Source organism: Saccopteryx bilineata, chromosome 2 (genome assembly GCF_036850765.1).
Source record: "Saccopteryx bilineata isolate mSacBil1 chromosome 2, mSacBil1_pri_phased_curated, whole genome shotgun sequence".
NCBI lineage: Eukaryota > Metazoa > Chordata > Mammalia > Chiroptera > Emballonuridae > Saccopteryx > Saccopteryx bilineata.
Window position 1 is genome coordinate 4177479 of NC_089491.1, and position 19727 is coordinate 4197205.

General features: G+C 58.1%; 1 protein-coding gene across 1 annotated transcript in view; it reads right to left on the minus strand.

Moving 5' to 3' along the window:
- Positions 1 to 19727, minus strand: part of CFAP77 (cilia and flagella associated protein 77) — a 125468-nt gene that overhangs the window by 9325 nt on the left and 96416 nt on the right. Inside the window, exon 5 of the mRNA XM_066254621.1 lies at positions 15834 to 15935. Within this exon, the coding sequence (XP_066110718.1) occupies positions 15834 to 15935 (102 nt within the window). The remainder of the gene's footprint in view (positions 1 to 15833; positions 15936 to 19727) is intronic.

Below are 19727 nucleotides of genomic sequence, written 5' to 3' on the forward strand. Positions count from 1 at the left end.
GGAATCGCTGGGTTGTATGGGAGCTCCGTGTTTAGCCTTTTGGGGAAAGTGCTACAGTATTCTCAACAGCAGCAACTTCTCCATCCACATCCTTGCCAACACTTGTTATCATCCGCCTTTGTATTAGCCCACAGGTGTGAAGCGGCGTCTCGACGTGGGGCACACTTACGTTCCCTAAAGGCTAGTGACGCCCGGTGCCTTTTCTGTGCTTATCGGTGAACTGTATGTCTCCTTTGGAGAAACGTCTGTTCATACCCTTCGCCCACTTTTAAAGTTGAGTTGTTTGCATTTCATTAGCGAGCTGTAGGAGTAACATTTGCGTTTATCGACACAGTCCCTTCTCAGCGACATGACTTGAGAATATTTTCTCCTCTCCTGTGGGCTGTCTTTTCACTTTCTGGATGGTCTCATTCGAAGCCACGAAGTGTTTCACTCTGATGACGTTCAATTCCTCTGTTTTCCTTTGGTGGCTTGTGTTTTGTTTCCCTATTATATGCAGCGTAAAAGGACGAGGCGGTTTCTGGTACTGGGCAGCTGACGTACATGGCATCGCTCGGGCAGGGGTGGCAAACGTGCTTTGTTTCGCCCATTCAGCGCGAACGGACTGGCGGCGGTGACGATGCCTGTCTGGGTTCACGAGGCTCTCAGGCTGAATCGAGGCTCGTGAGAAAGCGTGCGGTGATTGACTGGCAGGGTCTGCCACGGGCACAGGGGGCAGAGCTAGAGATCCACACAGAGTCTCCCAGGTAACAGGGGTGAAGGAGGACAGAGCCCTGGCGAGAAGATGGCCGTGCCTTCACCTGCTCTCCCCTCGGCCTCCCGTTCCAGACGCCCTGGGGTCACCGCAGCTGGGATGGCCAGTGGGTAGGTGAGTGGGAGGGGAGAACGTGGAGGTGGGGACCAGGGCACCAGAGAGGCCAGCCCAGGAGCCCGCGTGGACTCCCCGGAGTCTTGTTATTCGTGGAGCGGCCCCAGTTTGGCGTGGGCGCAGGGACCAAACGGGAACTGGCAAATGCTCGCGCGGTTGTCTCAGGGGACAGTAATAAGGGGCCGCTTTTTAAAAAGTTTTATAATAAGTGCTTCTGCTTTTTAAAAGCATTACACCCTCATGTAGGATGCAGAGGGAGGGAGGGAGGGAGCTTTCTGGGGATGGCTTCACACACAGAGCCTGAGAGAGAGAGAGAGAGGGAGAGAGAGAGAGAGAGAGAGAGAGAGGAGCGAGCCCTCCTGGTGGCATCTTGAGCACAGTCCTAAGAGCATCCTGGCCATCGAGTCTGGCTCAGGGCCTCCCTTGGTCCAGCACATCTGGGCCATTGCCTGGCAGGCTCTTGGGTGCCCTGGGTTACCTCCGGTGCTTCCCCCGAACGGCCGCCGGGAGGCCTGGAAGCCACGGCACCATCCATCCTCTGGGCTTTGCCTCCTGGCTGCTTGGGAAGAATGTCACCCCGGCAGCTGTTGTGCAGGATCCCAATGCAAGAGGGGGAAAGGAGGACCCCGTCCAACACACACACACACACACACACACACACACACACACACCCATGCACACACACACACACACCCCCATGCACACGCACGCACCCCAGGATGCAAATGATAACCGCCAAGCCATCACTTGTGAAGCTTGACAGAAAATAATGAGAAACACTAAATCTTTTATAAGGTCAACACTCGCCTTAGCCGAGCAGCTGTCAAACAAGAAAAGAATTTAGCGCCCGAGCCACGAAACTTCCATCGGCTCATTAAGCCCAACAGGGCCCGGGCCTGGCGTGGCGGAGGAGACGGGCCCTGCGTTTGGTGTCAGTAATTTGCGGCGGAGGAGGCGAGAAGAAACAGCCGGCGCCGAAGGGGCCCGGGGGGCGGCTGGGGAATCGTTAGCGCGCCGGGAGCGGCCGCGGCTCCTAATTGGAAGCATTGGGCATTATCAACGGAGGATTTGCCTCAGTTCCCTGACAGCTAGTGGGCCCAAAATGATCGCCCACTTGTCAGTGTAAAAGACCATTAAAAACAAACCGTTTTGATTTAATTGGAGGCGGTGCACTGCGGGGCCAGGTGAGGAGGCCCGTCAGCCCCGCGCCCAGCCTGCCGCCTCGCCTGGCATCCCTCGGTGACGGGGCTGGGGGTGGGCCAGCGTCTGTGTTTTCCAGATTTCTCGCCTTTCAAAACCTGTCTGAGCCAGGACTGCACGGAGACGGATGGAGACTTCACAGTGGCAGCGCAGGGGGGGGGGCTGTCTTCAATGGGGTTGTCAACAAACACGGTGACAAGCAGAGCGACCAGGAAGAGGCCCCCTCCCTTCTCGGGGCCCAGGTGACGGCGGTCCGCCTGGGCTGTTCTGGGAGGCGACCTGTCGCCCACGGGCAGTGGGATCAGTTGGCCCCGGTGCCACCCTGCCCACCCCTCTTAGCAAGAGCAGGACAGGGAGGGGTCACGGCAGACCAACCTCCAATGGAGAGTGGGGACTTTTTATTTTAAGCACGAGTGAGAGCTAAGGAGGGAGTTTGCGACGGGGGGTGTGCCGATGAGACCCTCGGGGGAGGCTTGGTGGAGGGGACAGCCCCCAGCCCCACCCCGCAGGCTGGCGTCCCAGTGTGGCTGGGCCCCGGAGGCCCTGGCGCTGAGGAAGCTGGAGAGTCTGCTCCGCCGGCTCTGGGAGGAGGGGGCCCTTGCTGTACCAAGCTCCTGCAGGGGCCCCCCACCAGGGCGGGGCCTCCACACCCGCCCACGCGCTTTGCGGCGCCCGTCTGCGTGTGGCGTTTCAATCAGACGGAGGCTCCCTGGTGCCAGGGGCTGTGTCTTTTGCATGTTGCTTCTCGGCATCCTGAACGCTGTGGGTACGTGATAAATATTAATTGGCGCTCGCCGGCGCTCCGAGAGGTCTGTGTATTTGTGTATTAATCTCACCCCTGTCCCACAAGAGGTGATCTCATTTGCTGCCGCCTGCCCCCCACCCCCAACAGGAAGATACCTGCGGGAGCAGAGGGGCTAGTGCCGTCTTGGGGACAGCTAGCCGGGCGCCCCCCTCCCCAGGTGAACCTCTCCTGTTCATGTTGATGCAGGAGCAGCTGGGAGGAGACACCAGCTCCCTGGTGAGCTGACGATTCCAGAGCTCCACATTTTGCTGCAGAATGCAGAACCGGGGTGATTCCTTTAATTACTTTCTCTGGAAGTTTACCTGACGACGGTGCTTTCTCAGGGAGCGCGAGGCGGTTACCCAGGCGTGCGGCTGCTCGGTCGACAGAGTCTTTGATTTTGTGCTTGGCTGCAAATGAAGTCCTGTGCTGAGCCGGTCCACACAGTGCCCGTTGGTGCCTCATCGCTTATTCATGGAGGCTGTTGGGCAACTCAAGGGAGTGACTGCCAGGGAGGCCGGGGACACACTCCGGGGCTGGGTGTCCACAGATGGCCCTCTGGGGTGGGACGCGCCGGGCGAGGTTTGGTGTTGCCTTTCCCCTTTCCTCTTAATGGGGACAACGGGCCAGAGGAATTTTTTTCGGGTGTGTTTTTAGGAAGAGGCTGGCTGACCCTGTCAAGTCAGAAATCAGAGTATTAGAGTTGAGCGTCCTCAGTGAGACAGCGAAGGCGTTGGTGGCATATTCCGCGCCCTCTTCTGGGGAAACGTTAACAGACAGGAGACACTCTCAGAGGTCTCGGGGTCACTCTGCTGTGAGGGACAACCTGTAGACACTCAGCGAGTCTTGGCTGGGTGGACAAACCAGCCGATGATTGATGGACGGATGAGTGGGTGGATGGACAGACAGCTGGCTGGCTGGATGGGTTAGAAGCCTGGGAGAAGGCGGCAGGGTCCCTAGAAATGCATCTGAGCTTCCAGCGCCCTGAAGACCCTCTCCGCCGGCTCTGCTTAGCTTAACTTCTAAATAGACGAGGCGTTTTATTTTCTTCACGGCACCTTGTGGCCTTCCACGTGACTTGAGGGGGCCTGATGAAGTTTTACGGGACGTGAAGTAAGGGGTTCAGGGTTGCATAAAGCAGAGAGTTTGCGAAGAAAACGCTGAGTCATGCCACCCATCCCATGGGGTCGCCGCCAACGCTGAGTCATGCCACCCACTCCGTGGGGTCGCCGCCAATGCTGAGTCATGCCGCCCCGCCCCCCCCCCCCCCCCCGGCACCAGCGACAGGCACACTGAGGGAGTGGGGAAGACACCGCAGCTGCCACTGTCACCATTATTAGCAGCATACAAACTCGACTCTATTGCTTTCCTGCCGCTGCCCCCAAGAAGGGAACGTGCACGTAGATTCTCGTATTAAATGATTCAAGCGACGCTGATGGACGTTTTCAACCACAGTTTTGTTCAAAAAGATGTCAAAAGGCAGTTCGAGGTGACAACTGGCTATGCCTGTGAATAAAAGTAGAGGACGCGTCGCTGGTGGCAGAAGTCACGGCCTCCGGGCCCCCCCCCCCCATCACGGAGACACAGGGCCGCACCCTCCGATGTCCTGAGGTCTCTGCCCGGAGGAGTGACCAGCCACCTAGGCGTCTGTGAAGAAACAAGGTCGGACTTCGGGTGCCTGTGGGGCTCTCTCTCGCGGAAGGGGAGCAGGTACCTGCACGGGGCCCCCCAGGGAGAAACGCAACCAGGAGGCTGAAGGGAAAAGGAGGCCGCTGGCGACTGAACTTGAGAAAGCGGGCTCCTAGAAGTCCCACCCCGCAGTGAAGATGGTGTTTGGAGGTGGGGGCCTTTGAGAGCCGAGCAGGTTTAGATGAACTCCTGAGGGTGGGGCCCCGTGATGGGGTTAGTGCCCCTTATCAGAAGAAACCAAAGAACACACACACTCTCTCTCTCTCTTTCTTTCTCTTGGCACGAGGAGACGGCCATCTGCAACCCAGGAACAGAGTCGTGCCAGAACCCAGCCATGCTTCCTGTCCAACGTATGAGAGCGTACCCACCTGCTACAGGACATATATCCTCTAACGATAAACTGTGCAAGGGGGGCTGGCACTGCAGCTGACAACACGGCCTCCGCGGCCACCCCACACCCCCGCTCCTGGGCTGTGGGCGGGACCCTGGAATCTGCAGTTCAGATCTCCTCCCCAGAGGAACCCCCGGCACAGCCAGGGTCGAGAACCGTGTGTAGGAGCCAGTGCCAGAGCGTGTCCAACTCGAGGCTCTTGTTCCGTGACCTTCCCCCGGGCCAGGCACACACACGTGCTCTTGGCCCTCTCTCCTATCGTCCCCTCTTCACCGACGCGGACGCGGAGGCAGCCTGGGGTCTGCGGCCGGCAGTGTGGCCCCCGAGCCCGCCCTCTGTGCCCGTCTGGGCCTCACACCTTTCGATACAGCGAGCCTGAACCCCGATCAATGGCCTCTTCCCTCTTTAGCCTTGGGCCAAACTACAATTTAAAATATGCTTGGGGGTTTATCGAGGTCTAAAAAGGCTTTCAGGGGCAGCGGAAAGTTTTGTTTACTGCGAGGGCTTAAATCAGCTGTGAGCAGGGCTGGCCACGACCCTCTGGACACCTGTAAAAACCCGAACTCCTGACCGCCGTCCACTCCCTCCCAGGCCCTGCGTTTACCACCACCACCACCCCCCGCTGGCCCCTGACCTCAGGGGCAGGTCCTTGCACTTAGTAGCCCTTCCAGGGCCCAAGGCCCGGAGGCAGCTGGCTGGAGAGTGCAAGCCCCCCACCTCCGCTTGTTAACGATGAGCCCAGGGCCCGTGAGGCAAGGCCTCCGAACTTGAGTTTCCGCATCTCCTAGCCGGTGAATCTCCTCTGCTGCGATGGGCTGTTGAGAGTATAGACCTAAACGAGGCTGTTCATCAAAGCGCCCAGCCTGGCTCGGAAGAGGCGCTCCGGCTGCGAGCTGCTGCTGGTGTCACGGTAGCTGCCAGCTGGGAACCGGGCTCAGAATAGCTCCTGGAAGCTCTTCCCTCTACACCTCCAGCCAGTTGACTTGGGCCAAACTCCCCATTCCCCCCCCCCCCCACCGCATCCCTATACGGCCTCATATCCCAACACCTCTTTGAGGAGAGGGAGAGCAGAGGCCGGAAAAACATGGCCAGTGTCTTGCTTTCTCCCCAGCGTCCATTCTCCGACGCTGCTGGACGTCACCTCCCCGCCAAAGGAAAGCAGGAAGGACGTGTGTTCGCTGCCCACGGCTTGCCGCTGAGAAGGTGCCCGCCCTTGGTTCATCTCGCCCACGCTTCTGACAAACCTCGGATGGAATGAACCCTGAGTTAACCCCCGTGAGTCATCGCTTGCCGTTTATCTGCTAGAAGCCACTGCTGGTCACGTGCTCAGCAGCTCCGGGTCTCATCATACCTGCAGCGTCGGTGCCTGGTGACAGAGGCTGGCAGGCGGGGGCATGTGGAAATGAGGGGTTTGTGGGTGACACCGAGGAAGTCATCCCAGAGGTGGCGGAGTCGGCCCGAGCCCCTGCCCAGGCCCCGGAGGTCCTCTTTAGATCCTTGAGGATTTATTCTCTTGGGGACGAGCTGGAGGAAGACACTGGGGACCCCACAGTCCCGTCGAGTCCCAGATTTCTCAATGAGATTCTCGCTCTCTCTGGAGAGTAGACGTACCCAGCGGATGCCTAAACAAGCTGACTTAATTCTGTTTTTCCCGTGATGTTCAGCACAGACATTGAAATCAGTGGTAGTCAGCCTGGTCCCTGCCGCCCACTAGTGGGTGTTCCAGCTTTCATGGTGGGCGATAGCGGAGCAACCAAAGTATAAATAAAAAGATAGATTTGGCCCTGGCCAGTTGGCTCAGCGGTAGAGCGTCAGCCTGGTGTGCAGGAGTCCCGGGTTCGATTCCCGGCCAGGGCACACAGGAGAAGCGCCCATCTGCTTCTCCACCCCTCCACCCCTCCTTCCTCTCTATCTCTCTCTTCCCCTCCCGCAGCGGGGCTCCATTGGAGCAAAGTTGGCCCGGGCGCTGGGGATGGCTCTGTGGCCTCTGCCTCAGGCGCTGGAACGGCACTGGACACAGCGGAGCAACGCTCCAGAGGGGCAAAGCATTGCCCCCTGGTGGGCATGCCGGGTGGATCCTGGTCAGGCACATGCGGGAGTCTGTCTGACTGCCTCCCCGTTTCCAGCTTCGGAGGGATGAAAAAAAAAAAAAAGAAAAAAGATAGATTTAACTATAGTAGGTTGTTTTATAAAGATTTATCCTGCCAAACTTAGCAAAAATCTGACATAAAGTACTTGGTAAGTAATTATTATTATATGCTTTAACTTGCTGTAACTCTGCTTTATAAATTTTATAAAATAAAGTGACTTTCCTACTTTATAAATCACCATGACTGTGGAACCGGTGGGCGGTTAGAAAATTTTACTACTAACAGAGATATATAAAAGTGGGCGGTAGGTATAAAAAGGTTGACTACCCCTGCTTGAAATGTTTCTATGCCCGGTGAGGGGAAATAGAGTCTCTTGGCTTAAACTGAAAATACCCAGGTGCTTGGAGGATGCGGGGGCCACCAGGCTGGGGGTCCCCAGGACGCAGGGCCGGTCCTGTGAGCAGTGCCAGCCTCTCCCAGCCCCAGCACAGACCCCTGATCTCTCCCCCTCGAGGTGGACTTCTCCAGCTGTCCTAACACCTTGGCTGTGCTGTCCCTGTCCCCACACAGCATCAGCTCTGGCTGTTGGTGACTTGCCACTGTTTGAGCAGTAACTGTCACCTCGTGAACAGATGCCTAAAAATTCTGTACCTCCGAGGGGCCGGATGACGTAAAACAAGTTAAGGTTCCGCTTCATCCCTTGTGCCTACGGAGATCCGGGTGATGGCGGGGGTGCGGTGGGGTGGTGTTGGTATTTAGGGAAGAAATGTCAACTGAATCAGGACCTCTGATTCACTCTCCCCGTTGCCCCGTTTCCGCGGGTGACACATCCCCCCCCCCAATGCTCCATGCCCTTCACGGGAACAGGGGCATTCTTATTCCAACGCGACAGGAGCCAGGGATTCTTAAAATACATCTCCGTTGTGTGTGTGGGGGGGGAAAGGCAGCAAGGAGTGACTCTGGGGATGGACACACCTGGGCAACAAGGGGCCCGTCTTTATGGGGACGGGGCCCGGCCTTTGGAGAGATGGCCGCAGTCGGGGGCGGATGGCCCAGAGCTCACCCTGGGGTTCAGCAGGGCTCACTTCGCAGCCGGCTATGATTTGTGAGAGAGCCTGAAGGTGGGACAAGAAGAGCCTTCCCTCAGACGCCGCGGCTCTCACTGATCAGCCGCCGCTGCTGGCTGACCGCTGACGTCTCCCACCGCCTCCCGTTCTGTTCTGTTAGGGAGCCAGGTCCCCAGGAGAGGCGAGGCGGGGTTAGTCTTCCACAGAGAGAGGAGGCTGATCCCGGCCGGCCTCCGGAGCACACGAGCTTGTAAGTCAAACTGTTAGCTTAATAGCTCGGGCCATTATTCTAAGGCAGCGGGGCCGAAACCAGGAGCTGAATGAACACGGAGTCAATTTGTTCATACTTTAGTGACTGAGCAACTATGTAATGTCGGGATCGGCCCTGTGGTGGGGGAGGCAGGGCCGTCGGGTGGCAGTGGGGTTGGCAACACCCCGGCCCTGAAATGGAGGTTTGGATCTCCAGTTATAACGTAGGCTTGGCCATAGAGATCCGGGCTCGTCAAGTCAGCCGCCTTTGCTGCTGGGGTGGGGCGCCGGCCTCTGACCTTCACGCCGATGGACGTGGAGCCCAGGAAGCCAGGCTGGGCCGGCAGCTCCAGAGTCGCCAGAAGCCTTCAGGGGAACTGGGCTGCAACGGGGTGTGAGCTCAGGACAAACACCTGGGAGGGATGTAGAGTCCCCATCCTTTAAAAAATAGCCTTGGCCCTGGCCAGTTGGCTCAGTGGTAGAGCGTCGGCCTGGCGTGCAGAAGTCCCGGGTTCGATTCCCGGCCAGGGCACACAGGAGAAGCGCCCATCTGCTTCTCCACCCCTCCCCCTCTCCTTCCTCTCTGTCTCTCTCTTCCCCTCCTGCAGCCAAGGCTTCATTGGAGCAAAGTTGGCCCAGACATTGAGGACGGCTGCATGGCCTCTGCCTCAGGCGCTAGAGTGGCTCTGGCCACAGCAGAGCAACGGCCCAGATGGGCAGAGCATCACCCCCTAGTGGGCATGCTGGGTGGATCCCAGTCGGGCGCATGCGGGAGTCTCTGCCTCCCCGCTTCTCACTTCAGAAAAAAAAATAGCCTTACTTGTTTTATAGTGAGCTACATGTGCTCACTATAAAAACTCACACCACGCAGCCTGACCTGTGGTGGCGCAGTGTATAAAGCGTCGACCTGGAAATGCTGAGGTTGCCGGTTCGAAACCCTGGGCTTGCCTGGTCAAGGCACATATGAGGGCTGATGCTTCCAGCTCCTCCCCCCTGTCTCTCTCTCCTCTCTCTGTCTCTCTCTCTCTCTCCCTCTCTCTCTCCTCTCTAAAATGAATAAATAAAATAAAATTTAAAAAAAAAAACAAAAAACTCACACCACGCAGAAAAGGGCATCAGAGCAACAAAGACTCGACCTCCGCCTTACCCGGCCCCAGGTCCCCACTGCTGTCCCTCGGGGCCCCTCCTCCTGACACCTGCCTGTGAGCCACACAGCGTGGGTTCTTCCTGTCAATACCGGGTCAGCGACGTGCCAATAGGCACAGACTGAAGTCGTCATGTTCCCCGGCTGCGTACTCCTTCACAGCATCGTGGCCCAGCTCTGTACTGGTCTAGCATCATGGATTTAAGCCGTTGCTTGACGGGCGGCATCCAACCTTCCACCATGACGGTCGGGCCCGCCTTCAATATTTGGGGCACTGGCGCCTTTGTCTTTGGGCCATTAGCACTGGCGGCCTTTTGTAAAGAAAGATAAACCATCTATCTTTCTTGGCTTGACGTTAGGTGGCCATAGGAGGTGTGCTTCCGACTGGGTCACTATTGAAACTATTAATAGTTCTGCATCCTAACAGGCCCGAAGGAGGGCTGGCCTGGAAGCCGGGTGTCCAGCCCTCCTGGGAAGAACCCAGGGAGCTGTCTGCAAAAGGCCCGCGGCAGGACTGTGGTCACAGTGACGGGGAGATGGGGTGATGGTGATGGCGATCATTCCCACCGCCGAGCTTCCGTGACCAACTCAGGTGGGTGCCTCCCACCGTTTGAGGCTGCAAGAATGGACACTCTGGGGGTCAAACTTCTCCCGACTTCCCCGTCTGGGCATGTCCCTGTGCAGTTACCTGTCCGCCCCTCTGGACAGGTCATCTGTCCACCTCATTCTTGCCAGGCACCGGCAGCCCTGAAGCAGCCTGTCGGCACTGAGAACAAGGCCTGGCACAAAGGTGCTCAGCAAGGGTTGTGAATGAATGAATAAATGAGTGAGTGAGTGAGTAAATGAGTGAATGAGTGAATGAGTGAATGGAGTGAGTGATGAGTGATAAGTGAGTAGATGAGTGATGAGTGAGTGAGTGGATGAGTGAGTGAGTGAGTGAGTAAATGAGTGAATGAGTGATGAATGAGTGATGAGTGAGTGATGAGTGAGTGATGAGTGAGTGATGAATGAATGATGAGTGAGTGATGAGTGAATGAGTGAGTGATGAATGAGTGATGAGTGAATGAGTGAGTGATGAGTGAGTGATGAGTGAGTGATGAGTGAGTGATGAGTGAGTGAATGGAGTGAGTGAGTGGATGAGTGAGTGATGAATGAGTGATGAGTGAGTGAGGAATGAGTGATGAGTGAGTGATGAGTGAGTGATGAGTGAGTGATGAGTGAGTAATGAGTGAGTGAATGGAGTGAGTGAGTGGATGAGTGAGTGATGAATGAGTGATGAATGAGTGATGAGTGAGTGATGAATGAGTGATGAATGAGTGAGTGATGAGTGAGTGATGAGTGAGTAATGAGTGAGTGATGAGTGAGTGATGAGTGAGTGATGAGTGAATGAGTGAGTGATGAGTGAGTGATGAGTGAGTGATGAGTGAGTGAATGGAGTGAGTGAGTGGATGAGTGAGTGATGAGTGAGTGATGAGTGAGTGATGAGTGAGTGATGAATGAGTGAATGAATGAGTGATGAGTGAGTGATGAGTGAGTGATGAGTGAGTGAATGGAGTGAGTGGATGAGTGAGTGATGAATGAGTGATGAATGAGTGAATGAGTGAGTGATGAGTGAGTGATGAGTGAGTGATGAATGAGTGAATGAATGAGTGAATGAATGAGTGATGAGTGATGAATGAGTGAATGAATGAATGAGTGATGAGTGAGTGATGAATGAGTAAGTGAATGAGTGATGAGTGAGTGATGAGTGAGTGATGAGTGAGTGAATGAATGAGTGAATGAATGAGTGATGAGTGAGTGATGAATGAGTAAGTGAATGAGTGAGTGAATGAGTGATGAGTGAGTGATGAGTGAGTGATGAATGAGTGAATGAATGAGTGATGAGTGAGTGATGAATGAGTAAGTGAATGAGTGAGTGAATGAGTGATGAGTGAGTGATGAGTGAGTGATGAATGAGTGAATGAATGAGTGATGAGTGAGTGATGAATGAGTAAGTGAATGAGTGAGTGAATGAGTGATGAGTGAGTGATGAGTGAGTGATGAATGAGTGAATGAATGAGTGATGAGTGAGTGATGAGTGATGAGTGAGTGATGAATGAGTGAATGAATGAGTGATGAGTGAGTGATGAGTGAGTGATGAGTGAGTGATGAGTGAGTGATGAATGAGTGAGTGAATGAGTGAATGGAGTGAGTGAGTGGATGAGTGACCATCAGCACCATCCTTGTGGCAGCTGCCATTTATCGTCACTTTGACGGGGCCAGGTGCTCGCTAAACCTTGTACACACATGCTCTCGTCAGCCCTCCCAGCAGCCCTGCCAGGGGGGCGTCACTACCCTGTTTTATGGAGGAGGAAATGGTCTGGGACAGGTAAAGCCACCTGACAGGTAGGGAGTGGGAGTGACAGGGTCGCCATGTCTGGCTGACCCCGGAGTCACCCTCACACAGACACAGAACACTCTTCCCTCCCCGCCGGTCGGTCGCTCCGTCGCTGGGCCACGCAGACCCCAGCGCACCTAGAGAACGAGGTATGAGCTCAATACCACCGGGCACATGGGGGGGGCGCCCCACCCAACGGTCCTTCCCCTCGGGGGTGGCAGGCCATGAGCTCACATCTCCACCCCCAGACGGGAATTGGAGCTGACCTCCAACAGTTCACTCTGGCTTTGGGGTCTGCCACCTCCAAGAGCCCCCAGGCCCCTGCCCACATGGCTCCTTGAGCAATGAACTTGGGACCATGGAATCTTAGATTGTCAGAGACCCTCAAGAACTAGCCCTACCCATCTTTTTTTTCTTTTTTTTTTTTTTTTTACAGTCAGAGAGAGGGACAGATAGGGACAGACAGACAGGAAGGGAGAGAGATAAGAAGCATCAATTCTTCGTTGCAGCTCCTTAGTTGTTCATTGATTGCTTCCTCATATGTGCCTCGACTGGGGGGCTACAACAGACCAAGTGACCCCTTGCTCAAGCCAGCAACCCCACACTCAAGTCGGATGAGTCTGCACTCAAGCCGATGACCTCAGGGTTTCAAACCTGAGTCCTCTGCGTCCCAGTCTGATGCTCTATCCACTGCGCCACCGCCTGGTCAGGCTCCCTCTCATTTTTCAGATGAGGAAACTGAGGCCCAGAGAGGTTGGGTGCCAGCCCAACTGTCCTAGCCCAGCTGTGACCAGTGGCACAGTATAAATGTCCTGGTGGAAAGGCCAATGACCAGCTGTCGGCGAACCCTCCCCCTGGGCACCCGCACGGCTGGTGGCAGGGACCAGAAAGAGCCCCGGAGTAGACGGCAGCCCGTCCGCTGGGGTCCAGCAGGTGGCGAGGAGCCAGCGCCCTGAGGGGCATGCCTTCTCTTCTGCTTGTCCCTCTGGGGCTCTTGACCCCCGTCAGTGCCCCGTGTCGTGCCGGGCGGCCCGTGGCAGGGGCGGCCCCTGGGGGCTGGTCGGGCCGTGTGGAAGCCAGCTTGCTCGGTGGCGAGGACCCAGCCCAAGCAGCGGGCCTGCGCCTGCCTGCCGCTTTTCCCTGTGAAAGGTGTTTAATTACTTCAGACAGAGTTCAGCGTCGACATCTGCTCGCGAGCGGGAGAGTTCATTTGGGTTATCCATCACGGTGACAGGTTCGACTTTTTTGGAAGTGCTTCTTCCTTTCACAATGGGGCCCGGGTGGGGAGGGGCAGGGCGGGGGATCGGCAGCGACAGGACCGACATGCTGCGGACAAAGGACCCCCCCCCCGACTCTGCCCGCCCGCCCGCCCTCCCTCCCGAGCCCAGACCCAGTCCGCCACAGTCGCCACGGCCGGGGGTGCTGGGCGAGGTGGCTCTACTCGGGTCTGTGAACGGCTTTCAGATATCTCTGTCATTCTGGGCTGTACTTGTCACTCGTTTACCCACTGACTCCTTCGTTCATGCCACAGACATTTACTGACCACCCACTCGGGGCCAGGCATGTGCTTGGGCTCTGGGGACATGTTGGGGGACATGACAGGCGTGGTCCTACTGGGCGCACATTTTACTGGGGAAGATGGTCATTGAGCGGCGAATGGCCCAGTGAGGTAATTAGGTACAGGGTGGTCTGTGTGCCGGGGCTGGCGGAGAGGGAAGGGGTCCCCAGGAGGCATCACAGCCCCGTCATGAAAGAGAAGAGGCTTAGGCAGCCCTGGACTGCATCCGGGGTCCCCGTTCCGCAGGGCACGGCCCTGTACCCGCCTGTCTGACCCTTGGTCTCACATCGGTAGCGCAGGCACGACGCCATGCCTACAAGATGAGGCCTGCCCAGACCCTGGCACACGATGGGAGCTCCGTAGACACTTTTGTTGGTGTTTCCCTGGCAGGGAGGGGACTGAGCGTCATGGCGGTGGCGGCGGCACTGGGGGGCCCCAGGGTCTGTGCGGGGCTGTGACAGGTGGCGCCTGGGGACCTGTCCTGCTCGGAGTCTTGCAGCTGAGCTTCCAGAATCCCGTGAGCAACCCAGAAGAGGTGAAAACACCCCCTGAACCCGGGGCCCGCGTTCCTAGTCTCCTGCTTGTGGTTTCTGGGGGGCGTGATGGGGAGTGCGTTCGGCGTGGGCCCTACAGTCACGGGAACCTGGGCCCCAGGCCCGGCCCCTCGCTGGGCGGGGACACGCCAGCCCTCCTGCCTCTGTGCACAGCAGTAAGGACGCTTGTATGATGGAACACACACACATGACTTGGCACAAGGCCTGGCACCGAATTAAAGGCTAGCGTGGTCGGTCGGCGCCTGTTGTCTGTAGCAGTATTCTGTAACAACGGTGTCGAGACCAGGGGCGACCCATGGACAGCTCAGTCCTGACTCCTCCCTCAGAAACGGGCTTATTTGTGTATTTCTGCACTGGCATTCCCACTGTGGGCCAGGCGCCGCGGGGATCCCTCGGCGTGTGAGAAGGGAGCTCCGGACCCAGGAGGGTCGCTGCGCCCTGGGGTGGGGGTGGGGGCTGGAAGGGGCCCATTCCCTGTACTGCTGGGGTGGGGGGAGGCCCCCTGAGTCCTCTGTCTGCAGCCTAGGGGGCTTGGGCAGATCCTAAGTCAGAGAGGCAACGGGGCTGAGCGTCAATGCTGCCGATCAGAGAGCCGCAGGACACCGCGTGCCTGTGGAATCAGGGGTCCTGTCCCTCCATGGGCAGCGTCCACCCGTGCCTGGCACCCCGCAGTGTTGGGAGAATCCAGGAGAAGAGAGCACAGAGAAGAAGAAACAGAAGGAGAGGCCGAGGTGGGGCGGAGGGAGAGAGGAGGGGGGGTAGTGTGGCTCAGCAGGCAGGAAATGGGGGAGACAGAGAGGGCAGAGCCGGGCGGGGCCGCCGAGGTCAGGGTGGAAACTCCACTCAGCGGCTTCTCGGCGGCTCCCAGCGCCTCCTGAACGGGCAGTCATGTTCCTGTGCCCGGTGGCAGCGTGGCTGATGGCGCAGGGCAAATGGTCAGTGACGTGTGCTGTCAGAGGCCACTGGGCAGGACATGAGGGGCGGCGTCGAGGGGCAAGCAGGCTTCTCCGGCGAAGCTCAGCAGCTTGTTCGATCGCATTAGGCTCAGGAAGGCGCCGGCTCCTTCACTGTCTAAATTGCAGTTTAACGCAACACGGCGGCTGGGTCTGGGCTGGCCAGGAGTGCTGCTCTGCCCAGCTGTGCTCCTGGGCCAGGCGTGGGCCCTGTGGGCCCTCAGAAAGGCTCAGGGGGCCTGAGCTGGGTGGGCACGGTCCCCTCCCATCCTGCAGCGCCGTCCCCACATCGCCCAGTTTCCCTCTGCGCAGGGCCCCCATCTCTGACGGGAGCCCCCGTCTGGGCACCGCTGCCGGGCAGGCTGCGCAGCTGCACGAACACCGCCTGGCTCTGAGGTCGGAGCGTGGCAGCTGCTGGGTCACTGGGCACATGTCATACCTCGAGTCAGCCCTCAGGAGACATCTGTTCCCGTCTCCTGGGAGGCCACCCTACAGGAGGGTTAGCACTGGTGGCATGGAGCTGTCTTGTGTCCCCAAGTCCCAGGGCAGGATGTGGTGCCTCGACCACCCCATCAGTGGAGGGTGTGTGACCCAGTGTCCGCCCCGGTGGACAGACACCCAGGCTCCAGCCCAGGGCTGCTGCCCTTTACCAGCATTTGCTGTTTCCTCTCTGTGACATGGGGACAGGGAGTGCGAAGGGTCAGTGACCCAGAGCTCAGGCCAGCCGGCACTGAGGAAGTGCTCAGACAACGAGAGCTGTCGCCCTCACCCTCGGTATCATTGTGCTGCTGTTATGCCCGTTGGTGGTTGGAAGTCCATAAAGCCCGCTGTCTAGAGGATGGGTAGAGACCGGGCAAGGCGGGCGGCAGGTGCCCGGGTGCGGGGAGGGGCGGGTGGCGTGAGACTGACCTTCTGGAAGTGAGGCATCCGCCAGAGGGCGTCCAGCATCACGGGCGGCTTGTACTTCCGCAGCTGGGTGCTCCGGGTCTCGTAGAGCTTCCCGAGGGTCATCTGCGGGCCAGAGAGAGGCAAGGGCAGGGTGGGGCTCGGCCGGCTGCCTGAGGAGGCCCAAGCTGCAACGGGGACGTGAGCGCAAGGGGGGGGGGGCTTCGGCCCTGTGGGGCACCCTTCTTCTCCATCTGCCTTTCTGTGCGTGATGTCACGGCACCTGGGGACATGAGCGCGGGGGGGGGGGCTTCCTGGGGCTGCGGACCCATGGGGCACCCTTCTTCTGCATCTGCCTTTCTGTGAGTGATGTCACGGCACCTGGGGACGTGAGCGCGGGGGGAGGGGAGGGGCCTCCTGGGGCTGCGGCCCCGTGGGGCACCCTTCTTCTGCATCTGCCTGTCTGTGCGTGATGTCACGGCACCTGGGGACGTGAGCACGGGGGGGGGGCTTCCTGGGGCTGCGGACCCATGGGGCACCCTTCTTCTGCATCTGCCTTTCTGTGAGTGATGTCACGGCACCTGGGGACGTGAGCGCGGGGGGAGGGGAGGGGCCTCCTGGGGCTGCAGCCCCGTGGGGCACCCTTCTTCTCCCTCTGCCTGTCTGTGAGTGATGTCACGGCACCTGCCCTTTGCTGTGCCCGGCAGGAGCTCAGTGAGCTCGGAGGGGAGGGGACCACGGGGTGTTGTGAGCGCGATGCTCTGGTTTCTGGTTCGTCCCTAGAACACACAGAGTTCCGGCATGCAGCCGTCCCAGGCATCCTCGTGGCTGACACAGCCCTGGCCGTTAGTGGGGACTCCTCAGTGTCTGAACAGAGGAGTCATGACTTGAGGGGTTGTTGACATCTCTCGGGAGCAGGTCCCCAGCATGACCCACTCTCAGAAGGGAGAGGAGGACTCCTTTCAGGAGGGATTTAGGGGCGCAGTTCAGAGCCCACGACGTCTCTGCCCCATGCCCCCTGATCCGTGTACCCCGGGCCCGCTAACTGGGGTCAGCAAGCCCATAACTAGTGTCCTCGAGCTCATGGGGGTGCTATGGCCTCAACTCTGTCCCTTCCGAATTCAAGCGTAGGAGCCCTAACCCCCAACGTGACTGCAGTTGGAGCTGGGGTGTTAGGTAGAGCTTATTAAGGTTAAATGAGGGTTGTTGTTTTTTAGGCTGGAGGCCCTAATATATTAGGACTGGGGTCTTTGTAAGAGGAAGACGGGCTTGTCGCAGAGAAGTAACCCTGTGAGAACCCTGGGGAAGACGGTTGTCTATAAGACAATGAGGGAGTCCTCAGGAGAAACCAGCCCTGCCCACACCTGGATCTTGGCCGTGCAGCCTCTGGGACTGCCAGACAGTAGGCTCCGGCTGCTGACACGCCCCAGGCTGTGGTCCTTGGCTAGGGCAGCCTGAGCAGGCTAATGCAGGTTCCCAGGCTCCAACCTCTGGATCAGCGCGAGAGAGAGGCCCGGACTCTGCACAGTCTGTGCGCTCAGACCTTAGCCCGTGGCTGTGAGCCTCGTCAGAATTCAAGATTCCTTGGCGGGAGTTAACAGGTAAGTAGGGACTCTTTACCCAGAGGCCTGCGAAGTGTAGGAGTTTCGGGCCCCTCAACACCTGGCTCAGGCCCGGTTTCACCGGGCAACTTCCTCTGAGGGCACCGTGTGCCTGTGAACGGGTAGCTTTGCCCGGTAACACCGCCCTGCGTGCGAGGCACACGGGAGGCGCGGTCGGCAAGAGCCGAGCAGTGTTTAACCGAGGGTGCTGCAACCCCACCGAACGCTTGTACTGATTTATCCCGCTGATCTATTATCTGAGATTTTTACCTTCGAACCAGAGCAGAGAGGCTGTGCAGCCCGGGGGTCCCTGACCTGGCCTTCACAATCGGAGGGAGCCAGGCGGACCTTGCCCCCTCTCTAAGCCTCAGCTCCCTGCGGTGGAAACGGGGTATCGCTGCCTAACTCACAGGGTCACTGTAGGACTTCCTGAGTCAGACCCTGAGCAGAGCATCTGCCCAAGATGATTGCTCACTAAGTGGAATCTGTCTCCAAGAATTTCATTTGGGGTCCTTACTGTCCAGAGCCCAGGGCACCCTTAGCTGTTAAAGAGACAGGCTTCTCCTTGGACGGTGGCAACTTGACCTTGCAAACCGCCCATCTTATCAATCCCAATAAATTGTTGATCGGCCCCAGACCGCAACCCCCGGTGTTTGGGGGGGGGAAGCTGGGTGTTCATGGCCGTTTGTCTGAGGACGTGGCTGCCGCGAGGAACCCTGGGACAGGACGAGAACTCCGCGGCTAGTTCAACAAGTGTTTCCTGGGTGCCCGCGATGTGCTAGGCAGGGCACAGGGGACCTCCTTTAATCCGACCCCCTTTTCTCCCCCAGTTAAACAGTCGAGAGCCCGAGAAAATGGCAACTCACTTGACGTCGCACCCCCGGACACCAGGTCCCAGCCGCTGCTCGGGGTGGAGCCGTTCACAATGGGCTACTTAAGGGGGTGCATTCCTAGAAAGGAGGGGCGCAGGCTATGGATTTGTCTCTGGAGCCAGAAGGTGAGTCCTGGGAGGCTCAGGACTCTGTGGATCTATCTGCAACGCTGAGTTGCCGTAAATAGCTGCTCATTAAAAAACACGGCTCTCAACTGCGGCCACAAGGCTGCTTGAAACCGCAAGGCTCCCTCTGAAGCTGTCATGACCAAAGCCAGTCAACTCCTTCTCAAGCCACTAACAAATAAACTAGTCAAGGGCTGCTTTTAAAAAGTTATTGCCATGCTCTGCTCTGTAATGAGCTGGAATCTTGGATTCTACTGACATCTGGGAACAGCTGGGAGGGGCCTTGGCTCCCTGCCCCCCCCGTGGGCCTGGGGAGACCTGGGACCCTCTGTGCCTTGGTGCCTGTCCTGGCCTGTCCTGAGGCCACCAGGGTGCTGGGGAGACTCCTCCACTCCCCAGTGTGACCCTAGGACGTCACAGGCACTGTTGTGGAACCCCAAGTTTTCCTATAATCAGGAGGAGTGAGACCTCACCATCAGGAAGAGCCTGAACTCTGGGGTGGGACGCCCCTGGGTCCAGACCTGCTCTGATGCTTTGGACACGCAGTCTCTCCCCATCTGAGGATGAAACAAACTGGGATGATCTGACGAAACCCCAACCTCGTGGCTTGCTCAGGAGGACCAAGAGGCAGGAACACGGGCGTGTGCTCAGCCCCCACACTGAGCAGGGAGCGTGGCGGAGGGCCCACACCGGTCGCGATTGTTACAGCAACCGGAGACCCCCAAAGCCATGCTTCTGATGAAATCTGTGACGGGCTACACGCACACAAAGCCATTCTGATTTTAGACGAGCCGTCTTGATCTCCTTGTGGCTCGGGCCATTAGAATCGCAGTGTCTGGACGCTGTCTGTCCCCAGCTCCACGTCCTCCGTGTGGGCGCCGTCTCTCTGAGCTCGATTGCCATGCCAACCTCCCGGGCTCTCGTAGAGTGTCAGTGAGAGGGCGTAAATGACGTTCACGGAGAGCTGAGCATGGGGCCGCGTCATTGATGTGCCGCGATCCACACTCCCAAACTTTAACAGATGTGCTTTTTATAGCACCTGCCCAGAAGTGGGCTTTCTCTGTTCCCTGTGCCTTCTTAGCCTTCTCTTCCTAGAAAGCTAGCCCAAGGCACTTTTCTGTCTAGGCCAGTTCAGGTGAATTTAAAATCTGATTCCTGGAAGTGTGAGGTTGCGCGGAGGCTTGGTGGGACAGCCCCCGGCGGGGTGGGGTGGGGTGGGGTGGGGGGAGACCAGGAGACAGGTTCCAAGCCCGCCCCAGAGGCACATAGGGCCAATTCCCCGGGGCCCTGGCCAGCGTCTGCCACTCTGGGGGCTTCAGT